The 17,555-nt window shown below is 36.6% G+C and overlaps 1 protein-coding gene across 1 annotated transcript; it reads right to left on the reverse strand.

Annotated features, from left to right (window-relative positions):
• Positions 1 to 388: 388 nt before the first annotated feature.
• Positions 389 to 5,858, reverse strand: LOC141814532 (uncharacterized). Its single transcript, XM_074702487.1, has 4 exons — positions 5,830 to 5,858; positions 5,252 to 5,782; positions 2,953 to 3,111; positions 389 to 1,110 (listed from the first exon to the last, which is right to left on the reverse strand). Exons 1-4 carry the CDS (start codon positions 5,856 to 5,858, stop codon positions 675 to 677), a joined length of 1,155 nt encoding a protein of 384 aa, XP_074558588.1. The 3' UTR covers positions 389 to 674.
• Positions 5,859 to 17,555: the final 11,697 nt, after the last annotated feature.

A 17,555-nucleotide genomic window follows, 5' to 3' on the forward strand; every position in this document is an offset into this window, starting at 1 on the left:
TTTTTCGAATCAACTGAACTGATCTATTTTTTTAATAAAATTGAATAAATTGAACCGATATTTTATCGATTAATTCGATTTTTAACCGAATTAACCAAATTTTTTAAATATCATGAAAATTTTACTAATTAATTAAGAATTTATAAATTTATTTATTTAAAATTTATAAAAAAATTTTTAATTTGAATAATTTGGTTTATTCGATTTAACCGAATAAGAAATTTTAAAACTGAAACTGAACCGAATTAATCGATTTTTATAGAAAAAATAACTAAATTTCTGAAATAACTAAACTGAATTTTTTAATTCAGTCGGTTTATTCGATTTAACCGAATTGTTTCTCACCCCTAAGTATCACATTTTACTAGGAAAGAAAAAAAATTGAGGTATTTATAAGCAAAGAATCAACCAAAGTTTACAAATTCCAGTTGTTGATGGTTAATACTTGACCAAAGCAACAAACAAATTTAAGAAAACATATTTGTTTCAAGTGAGACAAGAAAACATGTTTGTAACCAGAATGCAGACGGTCATCCTCTTTTAAGTCAGCTATAAAACTTCATGTGGTGCTTCATGTTTTCCGAATCATGCATTCAAAAATTCTACTACCTTGAGTCTCACGAAAACTGCCAAGCAGCACATTGATAAAGATCATGAAAACAGTTAGAAACAGATCAGCCAGCCGAGCAGCAACCCGTATTCTTTAAGGCTTGCGCATCATCACCCTCCCCTATCTTAATATTCTGCCCTTTGGGCACGGTTGAAGTGTCGTCGCTGGCGTCGAGCATCTTCTTGCTGACCACATGGTAGATCTGAGTGAGCACTTCAGTGAAGGCATTATCTACGTTCATGGACTCGAGGGCTGAGGTCTCTACGAAGAAAGCCTTCTCTCTTTGAGCAAAGGCCTGTGCATCTTCTAGAGGGACGGACCTGATGTGGCGCAAGTCTGCCTTGTTGCCCACGAGCATGATGACTATATTTTGATCTGTGTGATTCTTTAGTTCCTTCAGCCATCTCTCCACATTCTCAAAGGTGATATGACGAGTCACGTCGTAGACAATAAGGGCACCAGCAGCTCCTCGATAATAAGCACTAGTAATTGCACGATACCTACATGAACAAAGGAAAATTTGAACCAAGCGATCCACTGATTTAGGAGCAAGTTAATATACAAGTCAGGGCACAAGTTTTAGGTATAATGAGCCATCTTACATCTCAAGCTGTTAGAATGGTAGTTATCTGAGTGACTACCAAGGAATTAAACTGATCAAATTAGTGGTCTAATGCAGACAAAATAATGATAGAATGGTACATCACCAATAATTTCATTATCTCAAGATCATTGTAAGGGATACCACAGTCGGAAATGTGGATGTGTAGCGTAAGATTCCTTGTTCATTGGTTAGACAATTTTAACAATGGTTGTGTAGCTAGGCCTAACATAATCCTCAACCTTTTCATCTGGGCTCGGGATCAACGTTGGAGATTTTATGTCATATTATCTTTTGTATCTTACTTGAAAAAGAAAAGATTTCCTCCTTCAAATCTTAGGTTGAACCATGTTGGTGCCGTAATTGTTTTTTTTTTTTGTTAGCACATTTCTCATGCATGCATTAAGCCAATTCTACTTTGGTTTTTCTTGATGTATAAGTCTAGCATTCCCAACAAGAGAAAATGATAATGCTACAACAAGTAGATTGACCCCAAAGTCAACTAAGACATGCATTACGACACATTTAGGACACATCCAAAGACTTGATAGAAAATGGTTGGGTGGCAACAACTTGCCATTGTTTGTCATCATCAAAAGGCATTTTTTAAATGTTTACACATCCAACCTCTTCCCTTATCCATAATGCTGAACTATCTGTCTTTCCAAGAACTCGTCTGATAATATATTATTATTATTTTCATACTTTTGTTGTTGGTTGAAGAACTGCATAAGAATTCATATTATTGCATTCTGGTCTATTATGCAAATATTTGAGTATATTGTATTTATGAGAGAATAACTTTTGCTACAAATTGAATTTTCAAACAAAATAAGAAATACTGATTGTGAAAGCTTTAGAGATCACATAATATACAAAGATTCAACAGAAAAATTAGTTGATTTTCTTCACAATTTCTTGAAATTAGGTTTATAAATTGGAGACAACTAACCAAAATTCTGAAACTGCAACATTCCAGTCAAGCGATAATAAGTTCTTTATATCAAAGTTTTGTGCAGAAAAGAGAGAAAGAAACGGGCTTCAGAAATCAATAAACAAAACCAAATCACATGCACCAACCAATGCACGTTTTGGTTGGACAGGTAACGGGACAGATTAATCAAGCTATGTCAATGTAAGGCAAAGGAATCAAATTAACTAATAGTTATTTTGAAACCATCAAACCTTATGGAATTGGAATATTCTAAATCTAATATTGTATTGCATTGATGTGTTTGGTGTACAACTGAAGGAAACTGAGAATAAGTATTCTACTATCAAAAAGAGAGAGAAGGCTTGAAAATCCAAAAAATTCCAGATTAAAGAATTTTCAAATATATTCATACGCAGTTGACCTCAAATAATGGAAATATTGTGCCAAAAAAAAACAAATGGCAGTATTGTGTTATGTCGATGTATCCATGATCTATTTCTTGCGTAAAAAACAAAATTCTAACTCTTGTTTTTCCAGTTAACTTCAAACATGAGAACATGAGAATTGGAATCAGATTTTTTTTTACATGAATCGGATTTTAAAAAGAAGGATTTGATTAATAATATTAATTTACTCGGAAGGTGGATTAGGAAACCCATTCATTTATAAAGTATAATCAAAAATCAAAAATTGGTACAAATTGTGAAAATCACTAGTTTGTCCAGAAGCTGCATTGTTTTGTCTATTCAGGAATTAAAGGGAAAAATGCATGCAAGCTTGAATCTGAATGCCATGGTTTACACGCACCTTTCCTGTCCGGCAGTATCCCAGATCTGTGCCTTGACGAGCTTGTCGTCGACGCGGATGGTGCGGGTGGCGAACTCGACGCCGATGGTGGACTTCGACTCGTTGCTGAACTCGTTGCGGGAGAATCGAGAGAGCAGGAGAGAATGCGAGTGAGAAGGACTTGGACAAGACAAGAGATGACGCGCTAATTGCACCTCTTGATACTAAGAACTTGAGTGCCGCTGCTGCTACGGGGGATCCTTTTAAAAAAACAGGAAGTGCTATTGGACTTGGACCCTTGCCAGTTAATAGTGGAGCCTTACCCGATTAGATTAGCTGCTCTAACCGGTATGCCGCCCCGGTCGAACCTCTCCCATGAGAAATAAAGTATCGGCAGCGGCCCAACAAAAGGGATACCTGTGACTATAGTCAATTAAATTACTAGCCGGTCGTAAATAGCCCCTTTGGCTATTTCTCTCCTCTGCGTAGCAGAGGTACTTATATTATAGTAAGGCAGATTAGAACTTATATTATGAATGCAGGTAGGGTGGATTAGTCTACTTAAGGCTTAGTCGTAAATAGCCCCAAAGGCTATTTATATGCCTCTGCGTAGCAGAGGTACTTATCTTATATTATATACAGTTAGTCTACGCCAAAGGGGCTATTTATCTTCTCGGGGCTATTTATCTCCTTTGGCTTAATTTACTTTTATATTAGGCCTGCATTTCTCTACCGTAAATTCCCATGTTGAACACCTCTGCGCATCCATCGGATCTCTTTCTTTCGGTTGCATTGCCGGTAGTCCTCGCCTTTAGGGCAATTTATGTAAGACTACTTATTACCATTATTTCATTCACGACTCAAATAGGCAAGGCAATGAATATAGACGACAGCAGAAAGGTGGGGAAAGATTCTTTTTTGTAGTGTCATAGCCGGCGCTTCTGGCCCCAGGAAAGATTTCCGAACGCTGCTCATCCTCAATGCTTGAACTGGATGCTATGCTCTACAGCTAATGGGAGAGCCCTAACAACAGTCTAACATGGTAAGAAAAGAGTGAATGGCGAACTGAATATTGAGTCTAACATTGAATTTCCAGAGCAATTATATCTCTTTGCTAAAAATGTTATATGTTCGCTTCTCTCTTCATGAACTCTTTATCTTTCTCTTCGCCGGGGCAGTACGTTTCATGTGCGCTTCTCTTTGTTCTTCTCTTTTTCCCTCTCGGAACAGGTATCTCTTCTCCGTCTTTCGTATTTGCTAGAATTAAGTCGTCTTCTCATGAAATATTGAATTCAGATATGAGACTCTTTCAGATATGAGACTCTTGCAAAAGGGTATCCGCGAGTGAGAATGGTATTTCGCGCTCGACATAAAGGAACGTACGAGTAAACCATAGCCATACACACGAACATTCAGGAATTGGGCGATAGGAGAAGTTTCTCTGCGTTTTTCTCTATTGCTGTTTTGGGTTTTTCTTACCAGGAAAACAAGATTAACTCCTCGACATCTTCCGCTCCAGGTATTTTAACATCTAATTCTTTTATAGTATTTTTGATCATTCATCGTATCTTGAATTAGATGTATGGTTTTTCCTTCAAGAGATAATGGGGAAAGTGCTAGGGAGACTATTACTCGGAAATGTGGGGGTTAGGGACCACATACGTAGCCCGGCAAAGGATGTTGGCATGGGTTTGCAATTGCACTCTTCGCTTTTTCTAATATGCTTAAATAGAAATGATTTGAACGTCGAAAGGGTTTAATAGAGGTACCCCTCGACCCTCTCCTAACTCTTTTCTAGCGGTGCAATCCCATCACTCGAGCTACCCTTTTCCCTCCTTAGTTAGGCCTAACCATTGATTCGAGAATCTAACTGATTCGGGAAGCTCAATTGATGTCTCAGACTCAATAATTGAACTTAGCTATGTGTATTAGCGTCATTTGTAGGAATATCGAGTTGAGACCTTTTGCTCAGAGGCGGTTTAATCGGGTGAAGTTAGGGACCTTCCACTCTTTCAAGGACTTCAGCATGATCTTCCTGCACTACTTTGCCAGCAGCAAACACTATCATAAGATATTACTTAGTCTTTTTCGGCTTGAAGCAGCAGAATCAAAGAAACCTTAAGAAAGTGCATACAATGCTTAACTCGGGTATTTTTGAAAGTAAATTTATATTACTTGTAAATTTAGGAGGCGCTTGGTAGACAGATTTAGGAGATTTCATTCCCATTCTTAATGCTTGGTAGACGACAATGGAAATCAAAATAAGGATTTGATATCCCTGATTTCATAACCTACCCCTCCCTCGGTTATCACTAAACACATTCCCATCCCCCTTCGATTCGCTTCTTTCTCGTTCGCGGAAGCCCCTTCGTCACCTGCTCCACCACTACCGCCGCCACCGCGATCTCCATCTCCTCCGTCAACACCTTCATCTACGTCTCCGCCAACGCCTCCTTCACCAAGCACACTCTCCGCCTCAACAGCGGCCAGACCTTCCTCTGCTACTCCTCCGCGCCGATGCGCCTCGCGCAGCATGGCAACTCGCTGCTCTTCATCCCGGGCTTCGCCGGCGTCGTGCGCCTCGCAGCTCTCCCTGATCCCGCCTATGAGCCAGTCCTCGATCGATTCAGCGCCTGCTATTCGATCTCCGACGAAGCCTCCTTCGCCCGACCATTCTCTGTGGAGTATAGGTGGGAGAAAAAGGGATGGGGCGACCTGCTTCTCCTCGCCCATCCCCTCCACCTTCGCCTCCTCTCCTCCCACGACTACTGCGTCACCGTGCTCGACGACTTCAAGTACAACAGCATCGACGGCGAACTCGTTGGACTGATTCTCATTCCCATTCCAATATCTATACCAAGCACTAAAAATCTGGTAATCATTTCCATTGCCATTAACCCCTCAATAGGAATAATATCCATTCCCATTACCGAATGTATACCGAGCGCCTCCTTAAACTCATATTCTCACTCATATGCTTAAAAATTTGCAATGTAATTTTTTAACAAGCAATGCATTTGAATTAAATAAAACCAAGTAATTCAATTGAATTTCGAAAATTAATGTAAGATCAATGATTTTCTAATTAACTTTTTTTATAAAAAACTAGTCAACATATAAATTAGCTAATCAAAGTCGAACTAATACCATATTTGAACAACTATATTTAGATTGTTTGATTCACATGGAGATAGTTCTTGGTAATCTATAATTACTCTATATATTTGGGTAAAATTCCTAAAACATAAAGATGAAAATTTTAAATTATTTAATAATTTTTGTAAATAATAGAAAAATAAAAAAATTAGAAATTAAGAGAATTAGAAGTGATAATGAGGAGAATTTAAGAATCATAGATTTACATATTTATATCTAAAAAATGGATATCATTATGAATTTTTATGTCCTAAAACACCTCAATAAAATGACATAGTAAAAAGAAAAAATTAAAATTTTATAAGAGATTGCTAGGTCAATGCTAAATGAATATAATTTACCCAATTGCTTTTGGGTCGAAGTCATTAAGCTGACTTGTTACGTTCAAAATAGAATTATAATTAATAAATTACTAAATAAAATATCATATGAAATTTATTTTAATAAAATATCTAATATAAAATATTTATGAGTATTCGGATGTCACACATATATTCTAAATACCAAGGACTATCTTGAAAAAAATACATCTAAAATTGAAAATGGGATATTTCTAGGATTCATATTAAATAGTAGAGCTTATTCGGTATATAATAAGACAATATTAAAGATTGAAGAAACAACTCATGTAACGTTTGATGAAAACTATCACTCTAAGAAATTTAACTTAGAACAGGAGAAAAATAAACAATTAATATTAATAAACCAAGCAATAAATTTAGGGGAGTTAGTGAAAATATAATTAGAAATTAACAACAAGAAAAGGACCGAAATAAACAACAAGAAGAACATAACCCAAGAACATTAAGAATAAATCCAAACCATCCAATTGAACAAGTCTTTGGTGACTCAGAATTAAAAGTTCAAACTCGATCAACTTATATAAACATAAATTAAATAGTCCTAATATCTAAAATCGAATCCAAATCTATAGATGAAGCATTGCCTGATCTAGATTGAGTGATAGCAACGCAAGAGGAGTTCGCCTAATTTGAAAGAAACAAAGCATGGGATCTAGTGCCTCCTCCAAAGAATAAATTAATAATAGATACTAAATGGATCTTTCATAACAAATTAGACGATAAAAGAGACATAGTTATAAACAAAGTCCGTCAAGTAGCAAAGGAGTTTAGTAAGTAGAAGGTCTAGACTACGACGAAACCTATACCCTGGCAGCTAAACTTGAATCCATCATAATGTTGCTAACTTATGCAACACATAGAGATTTTTCGAAGATGACATTCGACACCTACGACCGAGCTTTCTTACTCTTCTCTCTTTGATTGAGTTGCAATATGCTTAATTCTATATCTTTGGCTTGTATCTTCATCTCTATAAAGTAGTTTTTTTAATTCTAGGATTAGGGAGTCATCCGACATTGATTTGATATTTGTGTGTTAATATTTATCTCTTTTATCGCATGATGTATTGATCATTAATTTAGTTGTTAGCATACTTAATATGTAATAGATCTTGGGGTGAGGAGGAAGAACCAAAAGATAAACTCCGATCTCATATTTATAATAACTAGAATTGAGAGATTGTTCACGAAAGTAGTCCAAACCCTTTCGAGGATACCATTAGCTTTCATAGAGTGTAAGGGGTTTATCCTGATTTGGTGTCATGAAGTAACGGTAGCGGCCTAGGGGATTATAGGGTTATGGTGATACGTACCTCTAATAGAAAGTAATCACCTTAGTATGGCTACCGCAAAAGTAGGGATTGTGTATAGGTAAATACATCAGTGTAAACTCGAAAGGGAGCATCAATTACCTTAGGATAGACCACCTTCAAGTTTAATCAACATTGAGGTAAAAGAAATATCACAACCACATTATCAAGGATAATTGTGGTGAAAACGAAGTCCTAAAATTACCCTTTAAGAATGGTTTTCTCACAATTTTTCACTCTTGCTTTCTTAATTCATTTTTTCACAAGACTTCTCTTGATTTTGATTTGTTTAGATAGTCTATTTTGCATTTGGATTGATAATCGACTTCACGATCCTAGTGGATGATATTTTATTATTAGACGATGACTGTGCATTTGTGAAAATTACATATTAAGTTTTTGGGATCATTGCCAGGACTATGTCAAGTTGATATTAGTTTACGATTTGGTTAATCTAAATTTTTTCTCTTTATTACTAATTTTTCCTTTTTATTTCCTTCTTCGTCTCCTATTGCTCTTTTCTACCTTTATTTTTTCAAGTGAATAAGTTTCCTTTTATGCGAAGGTCTAACAAATCGAGGAATCTTCTTCTAGCAGTTTCTGAAATTAAAAGGACTTTCTATAAAAGAACGAACCTACAAAAGAAAATAGAGGTGGAGCAAGAATAAACAGCATCCATCTTGTTTGATGACGAGAATAAGCCATTGAAGGACAATGCTGCACCTAGTACGAGATGATTGAGGTCTAGCATCTCGAGATCTCCTATCGATGTGAACAATTTCAAGCTAAAGCCCATGTTGCTTTTCATGATCCAACAACATCAATTTGAAGGCACACCTACAAACGACCCAAATCTACACTTATATGTATTTTTAAAAATTTATAAAATCCTAAAATACAATGGTGCCTCGCAGATGCTATTAGGTTGCCCTATTCTCTTTCTCTTTAAGGGATTATGCGAGAGCATGACTACATTCACTTCCAATAGGAAGCATCATGACGTGGGAACAACTTGAACAACAGTTCCTCGACAAATATTTCCCCCTAGTAAGATAGCGCATCTACGATATCTATTCACGAGCTTCATGTAAAAGGATGGGGAATCTTTATTCGAGACGTGGGACCGATTCAAAGGACTTCTACAACAATGTCTGTATCACGGACTCGCGAATTGCTTGATCATTTACACCTTCTACAATAGAATCAACTATGCAATAAAGGTCTCATTGCACTCCATAGCTGATGGAGCGATGATGAATAAGAGATTGGATGAGACCTACAAGATAATAGAAAGTATGATACTAAATCACTATCAATGGACAACTAAATGAGGTAATCTCATGAGAGCTGCAGGTAAGTACTATGCAAACACTCTTGATCTGATTGCAACAAAGATGGATGTGCTAATCCAAATGTTTGATTCATTTGATGTTAGCACTGTGAACACAACTAATATTTTCTGTGAGATTTGTGGTGTAACAATTCACGCGACGACTAATTATCAAGTTGGAGTTGCTCCTTCACAAGGAGTCTAGGTTGAGCAAGTAGACATCATCAATAACTTCAACCAGAGGGCAAACAATCTCTATTCCAACACATACACTTTCAGTTAAGAGGAATTATATAAACTTCACTTACATGAACAACCAAGAACATGGGGGACAAAACAATTATGGGAAATCATGAGAATTCCAATATAAAGAACTTCATCGCGATACAAACTTAACAAAATGAGGAGTTCAGACAACAACACATAGCTATGGGAGAAGCAATCAAGCAATTATCAGGTAAAGTGGATAACCTCTCAAATTGCACAGATTGTTAGTTCCTTTTCAAGAACTCCAGACAGATTTTTAGGACAAGTAGAAATGAACCTCATTAAACATTACAACACTATCGCTTTGAAGAGCAGTAGAGCCTTGGCAGAACCTCAAGAACACAAGGAAGGTGTTAGGGTCTAAAAGGATGTCCACATCTCCACAATGGCATGATATTGTCCACTTTGGGCCTAAGCCCTCATGGTTTTGTTTTTGGGCTCTCTCCAAAAGGCCTCATGCCAATGAAGATACTTTCCATCCTTTTAAACCAATGATCTTTCCCATGTGTTTTAGATGTGGGACTATGTTTGCACCATTGCAACCCAACAGAAGGAGGATGAAGATAGTACACTAAACGAAAAGGATGGAGCAATTCAGATTTCACATGGAGAAGAGAACAACATCAAAGAATTTGAAAAGAATAATGGTGAACCTAGCTCCAAGACTACACCACCGGTATGTTCGCTCAATGATTAGCCAAAGCAAAGCTGGATGAGCAATTCGAAAGACTTTTGGAGATACTCAAAAAGCTTTGTGTGAATATACCCTTCCTTGATCCTCTGCAATAAATGCTGACATATTCAAAGTTTATAAAGGATATCCTTTCACATTGAAGGAAGATTGAACTACAAGACCATTGTTTTGATGGAGGAGTGTAGCACATTGATCCAACACAAACTACCTTCGAAACTCAAGAATCCGAATAGCTTTTTGATTCCTTGTATGATAGGTAAGACTAGTATTAACAAAGATTTCTGTAATCTTTGTACAAGTGTAGTCTCATGTCCTTTTCAATCTTTGAGAAACTAGGTGATTTGAAGCTAATGATAATGATTTTGTACTTTGTAGACCATTCTTTTAGGTACCCATTGGGTTTACTAGAGGATGTTCCAATTAAAGTAGATAATTTTATAGTTCCTACTGATTTTATCATACTTAATATGGATGAGGACTCTAAAATCTCAATCATTTTAGAGAGGCATTTCTTAGCCACCGTCGGGGCTATAATTGACGTCAAGAATCATAGACTCTCCTTAGCAGTTGGCGAAGATAAAATTGAATTCAATTTATCCAAAGCTGCTAAGCAATTGCATGTTGAGAATGTGTGTTATAGGTGAATTAATATCTTACTTGAACAACTACATTTAGATTTGTTTGACTCACATATAGATAGTTCTTGGTAATCGACGATTACACCCTCTGGGTATGATTAAGTTGGTCAGTGTGGGACAGACTTGCTGAAGTGGGCAAGGGTCAAATATCGACGAAGCTGAGGCAATGCCCTCCCAGTAGTGGTCAATTGCAGCTTCTTGATTTACCTTCTCATAGATGATCGTGGGGCTAACTGTGTGGGGCTGCTAAGGTGACGAATTCCACCTTTTGAAGTTGGTAATCGACGATTATTCTATATATACTTGGGTAATATTCCTAAAACATAAAGATGAAAATTTTAAATTATTTAATAATTTTTGTAAAGAAATAGAAAAATAAAAAAACTTTAAAATTAAGAGAATTGGAAGTGATAATAGAGGAGAATTCAAGAATCATAGATTCACAAATTTGTATCTAAAAAATGGATATCATTATGAATTTTAGTATCCCAAAACACCTCAACAAAATGATATAGTAGAAAGAAAAAATAAAATTTTACAAGAGACGGTTAGGTCAATGTTAAATGAATATAATTTACCCAATTGCTTTTGGGTCGAAGCCATTAACATGACTTGTTACGTTCAAAATAGAATTATAATTAATAAATCATTAAATAAAACACCATATGAAATTTATTTTAATAAAATATCTAATATAAAATATTTATGAGTATTTGGATGTAACGTATATATTTTAAATACCAAGGACTATCTTGAAAATATTACATCTAAACTTGAAAATGGGATATTTCTAGGATACATATTAAATAGTAGAGCTTATACGGTATATAATAAGACAACACTAAAAATTGAAGAAACAACTAATGTAATGTTTGATGAAAACTATCACTCTAAGAAATCTAACTTAATTAGATCAAGAGAAAAATAAACAATTAAATATTGATAAACCAAGTAGTAAACTAGGGGGAGTTAGTGAAAATATTAGTGAAAATATAATTAGAAATTAACAAGAAGAAGAAGAGGACTGAAATAAACAACTAGAAGAATGTAACCCAAGAACATTAAGAATAAATCCAAACCATCTAATTGAACAAGTCTTAGGTGACTCAGAATTAAAAGTTCAAACCCAATCAACTTATAGAAACATAAGTCAAATAGTCTATCTAAAATTGAATCCAAATCTATAGATGAAGCATTGCCTGATCCAGATTGAGTGATATCAATGCAAGAGGAGTTAGCCCAATTTGAAAGAAACGAAACATGGGATCTAGAGCCTCCTCCAAAGAATAAATTAATAATAGATACTAAATGAATCTTTCGCAACAAATTAAACGATAAAAGATATATAGTTATAAACAAAGTCCATCTTGTAGCAAAGGGGTTTAGTCAAGTAGAAGGTTTAGACTACGACGAAACCTATGTCCTGGTAGCTAGACATGAATCCATCAAAATGTTGCGAACTTATGCAGTACATATAAAGAATTCAAGTTATACCAATGGATGTTAAATCCATATTTTTAAATGGGCTAATTAAAGAGAAAGTTTATGTAAGTCAACCATCTGTGTTCGAAAATTTAAATCATCCAAACTATATATTTAGGTTAAAGAAGACTTTATACGGTTTAAAACAAGCACCTAGGGCTTGGTATGAGAGACTATCAAATTATCTAAATTCATAATGGTTTAAAAAAGGATGAATTGATTTAACCTTTTTTGTAAAAACTCTTGAAACGGATATATTTATAGCTCAAGTATATGTAGATGATATAGTATTTGTCACGCCCCGAGAAGGTCGTCCGAAAAATTTCGACAGCATCTCCCCAATAACTATGACAATTCCCCAAAATACATGCATAAATACACGACCACAGATGGCCGGTGAATAGGACTACACGTCCAATAGATATACACAACAATCAATAGATATAAAGTAAAGGCTTACACGGCCATACAACCACTAACACATGCATACTATACCACACGGACAGGATATACGGCCTACCCGGCTGAAACCACTAACCAAATGCAAATGTAATACCAAAAACATTAACAACAAAAATTCCACACACCATATCTGAAACTTCGAAACAGAAAACTCCAAGAAACCACAAAACACGAGTCCATGTCCACAAAACACAAATAGATGTCCACAAATTCAACTATAAACCATACTAATAAACGTTAAACCAACTGCAAACCAACAGAAACGTCCCGAGGTGAGATAGCAGCAGCCGACCCAAATCTCCAAGCTCCAAGTACCTATCTGTTACCTGGGGAGAAAATAAAACAATCCCCAGGGTCTGGGTAGTGAGCATTAGATGCTCAGTGGGTACAGAAAATAGTGCATGTAGATATATCAAAAAGGATAACAAGGACATAATAACCAGTATAATCATGTATAGAAGAAACAAGATATACATGATATACAGCAGGTATCAACAGAGTATCAAAAGTATCAACTAATCAACTATGGTATATCAACGGGGATGATATGAAAAGATCAAACTGTGCAACAGGTATAGAAATCAGCTACATGTAAGCATGTATGTAATGTCATACAAGTGCAATAATCATAGCAAATAAATGCAACAATCAACAAGCATATGAATAAAGTAAGCTATGTAATAATCCTACTAACAAATGCATGTAATATGCATCAACCAACACAATCAAAATATCCATCACTATCCGCGCTCATCGTCCCCAGTCACTCTCCCAGAGCTCAGTGAACTGGGGGGCAAGACAGGACATACTGCACAGCTCCGACAACTGGCCACTAAAGATAAGTGGGGAGGGGCAGTGTGGCAGGAGGGCAATGTAGCCAGTCCTGGTCGCACCCAACTGTAGTGCAACCTCTTACCTATGTGGCACCACAACACGGTGCAGGTAAGATCCAACAACAAACAACACCTACAACTACTATGGATGCATGATGATCATCCCAACATGTAATAGCTAATTAATTAGCATGCTCAACAGGAATTTATGAAGGTCAACATATGTCGAGAATACAGTAGTAATACTGATCTAACAATGGATAAATATATCAGGATCAGATAACGTGTGTCAAACAACATCTAACACTAGTATCAACAGAGTAACTGACATAATTAGCAAAGGTATCAATATGATAGAAATCAGAGCATCACAAGGTCAACAAGTAAGTATCCAATGATGATTATCAATAGGTACCAACTAGATCAACACCTCAAACAATATGAGTAGTAACAGGATTGGTAAAGTAGCAACAAGCATGCACGAAAAGTAAACCTGTATTGACCAAGTACAGGGTACCCACAACAAGGTATCATAGATCAACAAAGAAGAAGGGAGACTGTGTTGATAGCCAACTGATAAAATCCGAGGTCAACAGTTATGTATCAAGCAACAAGTATAATACTGATAATAAAGAGCCAACAGACAGATGTAGCAAGGATAATAACAAAATATCTAACAAGGGCAACAAGGATAATAGTACGATAACTAACATGGGTAAGAAGGACAACAACATGATTATTAATAATGGATAATAAATCATGCACTAAATGAAATATGTGTTGACCAAACACAGAAGTACCCACCTGATTAGACGACCGTCAATCACACTCCGAGAATAATAGGACCAATCAACTCAAGGTCCTGAAATTAAATAATAAAACAATACTTACTCAAATGATATTGTATCAAATATGCAGTAATTAAACTCCCCCATTAAATCTAACTAATCCCCCATTCGATTAACCTAACTCAAGTTAGACTAATCTAACCATTTGGTTGCGATTAATAGGATTTAACTAATCAATTAATTAGTTGTATTAATTAAATTAATCAATACACCTAATCTCATGTTTAATCAAATCCTAAATTAAATCCATTCCATACTTAAACAACTGAATTCAATAGATCGATTAACACTTGTTGGTTTAACTCATGCTAAGGATCCATTAAGATCCAACAACACAACTAATTCTATTAAGGTTCTTAATCGCAACCTTTACAAGAACATACCAACCGAATCCAACATTAATAGGATACCAAAGCAACAGTACTGAATCTGTCAAACACACCATCCAAACAATTCCATAAACTCCACTAGAATCAGCAAGAAGTTTACCTCCAAGATCAATCCCAATTAAGCCCTCAAATTAAGCCTCTATTCAGCCCGAAGCTTTCCTTAATCAACCGAAACCTATAAAACACAATAACCACCTCCAATAACAACATACTAAGCAAGAATCTAATCTAATGCAACAAACTCCTACAAGATCTAACCAACATCAACTTACCTCTAGATCTGATCAAAGCCTAATCAAGCCAAACTCTTCTTCACCGGCAGTGGATGGCATGGCAGCGTCTGGCCGCGAAGGGCAGGTGAGGGCGACGACTGATCGCACTTGAGGTGGAGGAAGGCCAGGGCTTGGCGGCGTTGCGGATGGTGGCGTGCGGCTGATCTCTTCTCTGTGCATCGGGCGGCAGAGAGTGAGGCGCGGTGGCGTCAAGCTAGGCGTGCGGCTAGGGGAGGAGATCTCGTTGGCAGCGAGGAGGAAGAGAAGGCTTCTTCTCCGTGCTATGGGCGACGAAGGCGGCGGTGTTGGGTAACAAGGTAGCGTCGAGGACGATTGAGAAGGGCGATGGAGGGAGGGATCTGGCGGCACCGGTGGCTTGACGGCGGAGGAGAGCTGGGCAGCGTCGGGCGGAGGCGGCCAGAGGTGTGGCGACGGCGAGGAGGGAAGGGAAATCGCGAGCAGGGAAATTCGAGCGAATCTGTTTTAAAGAGGAGTGCACAAAAATTATGGTTTTGAGCTAAACTGGGTTTAAAAACCTAGGATTTATTATAACCCTTGAACTGATTACTGTAGCAAATCCCGGTTCAATCTTGGTTCGCTTGGTTTACTAACCAAACGACCTCCGATTTGACTCAAACCAGTTTTGTTGGATTCGTCTTCGCAAGATGAATCTTTTCATCCATTTTATTTTATCAAAACCTCTTCCAGCACGAACCAAACCAACTTGGTTCAGTTTGGTTCAATCTTGGTTCGTTTGGTTCACTAACCAAACGATCTCTGATTTGTCCCAATTTGATCTCGTTGATTTCGTCTAATGCAAGATGAATACATGTTAGGGTTTAATTAATTAAACCTAATCCAATTTATTTTTAATTAATTAACCTTCCTAATCTTTCCTTAAACCCATGAAATTAAATTTAATTTAATTCATAAATTACCTCTTAATTTTTGGTATTTTACATTCTCCCCCACTAACAAAAATTTGGTCCCCAAATTTCCTACTTACGTACTATAATACCAAAATACTATACTTCCAATGATTGATCTCTCGTTCTATTGTGTCTCCGCTCTGGTCGTATCATCAACGTGTCCATACTCCATGCTGAACCAGTTGGGTATCAGAAGGGCATACGCTCTGCCTCCACTCTGGCTGTAGTTGACTCTGAAGTATTGACATCGACGAAGAAACTTGTAATTAACTTTCTTCTTCTTACAATAGCTTCAAATTTCTTGTTTCCTAGCACTACATGTCCACCGATCCTATTCTTCAGAATTGTAGTGATGCTACCCACAACAGCTAGAAAGCCTTTAAGATTGAATTTGTCTATTCAGATATCATGCCCAAGACTCTAGAAATGAAGCTCATTTCTGAAATTCTGGTTTCTGAAATTTAGTTTCAAAGTCTGGAATTCAAGAAAATTCTTGGCCTGAGTCATGAGGAGTTAAGCTGGAAAGAAAACATTATTTAGCAATGAAGTAATAGGAGCTTGAATTCTAATTGCTGCTGTTTAGAAACAACATATGGCGTTGGCACAACAATTGCCTCAAAAATAGGGAATCTGAAATAATTTCTGCTACTCATGTTTAATTTTCTTATAAAGGTTTAGGTAGGATTTTTTTTCCTTTTCTGCAATACAGCTTCTAGCAGGTTTTTTTTTTTTTTCTCATTCACAAAAAGTATTCTATTTCTTTCCGATATTTTAAGCCTCAAAATCTATTAAACCCAGAAAACTGATACTTGCTGCTGAAATTGCCAAGTTGGAACTTAATTTGTTGGGAAAGCTTTCAAGTGATTAGTGTAAATACCTAACATCTTGGCTAAGATAGGACCTTTCTTCCAATGAAGAATATTTGGTTAGCAAGGGATCTGTCAGCTTTATTCCTAGAATTGGAATGTGAATAACTAGAATTTCATAGAATCAGAAGGCTTTTTAAACGCTATCTGTTGAATCTGAACGCCTGAAATCATTCCTTGATTTCTGAACCAAATGATCTTGATTCATATGTTTGTCAACTTGAAGAATGTTCACAAAGTGAAGGTCTTATCCGAATATAAAATAGGATGTTGAATGATATAAAGGTAGAAACTGGAAGCATGATTCTGAAATTGGAAAAATGCAGGAAATCAAAAAAATAAATATGAAGAGCTAGTTTTGTGCTAATTCTTTATGCTATTCCGTACCAGAAATAGTTTGAGCTCCAGTCTACTCAGTACTAAATGGGAATCTTCATAACACAAGCTGAAACTACTTAGCTCTCAAGTTCTGTAACTTAACCCAGTACTGAAATTTGTACCAACTTGGTATGTATGTAAACCTGTTTGTGCCAATTACCTCCTGAGCTCGAGAACCCTACCCCTCCCCCAATCGGAGGATTACGGGTCTGCTCCCGACTATCCACAACATCCTCAGGAAATCTCCGGCTCTACCGAAGTAGCAGGTCGCCTCTGGTAGTCGACGACGCCCACGATTTTTTTGTATAGGGTCATTTATATAATACTTGGTAACATAACTACTACCAAAATTCTAGGAGAATGCATAACTATAATAAAAATACTACTTACAATTGCTTGGAGAATTCGT

The sequence above is a fragment of the Curcuma longa genome, chromosome 21 (genome assembly GCF_044706935.1).
Source record: "Curcuma longa cultivar G26 ecotype Majalengka, Jawa Barat chromosome 21, ITB_CL_G26_1.1, whole genome shotgun sequence".
Taxonomy (NCBI): Eukaryota; Viridiplantae; Streptophyta; class Magnoliopsida; order Zingiberales; family Zingiberaceae; genus Curcuma; species Curcuma longa.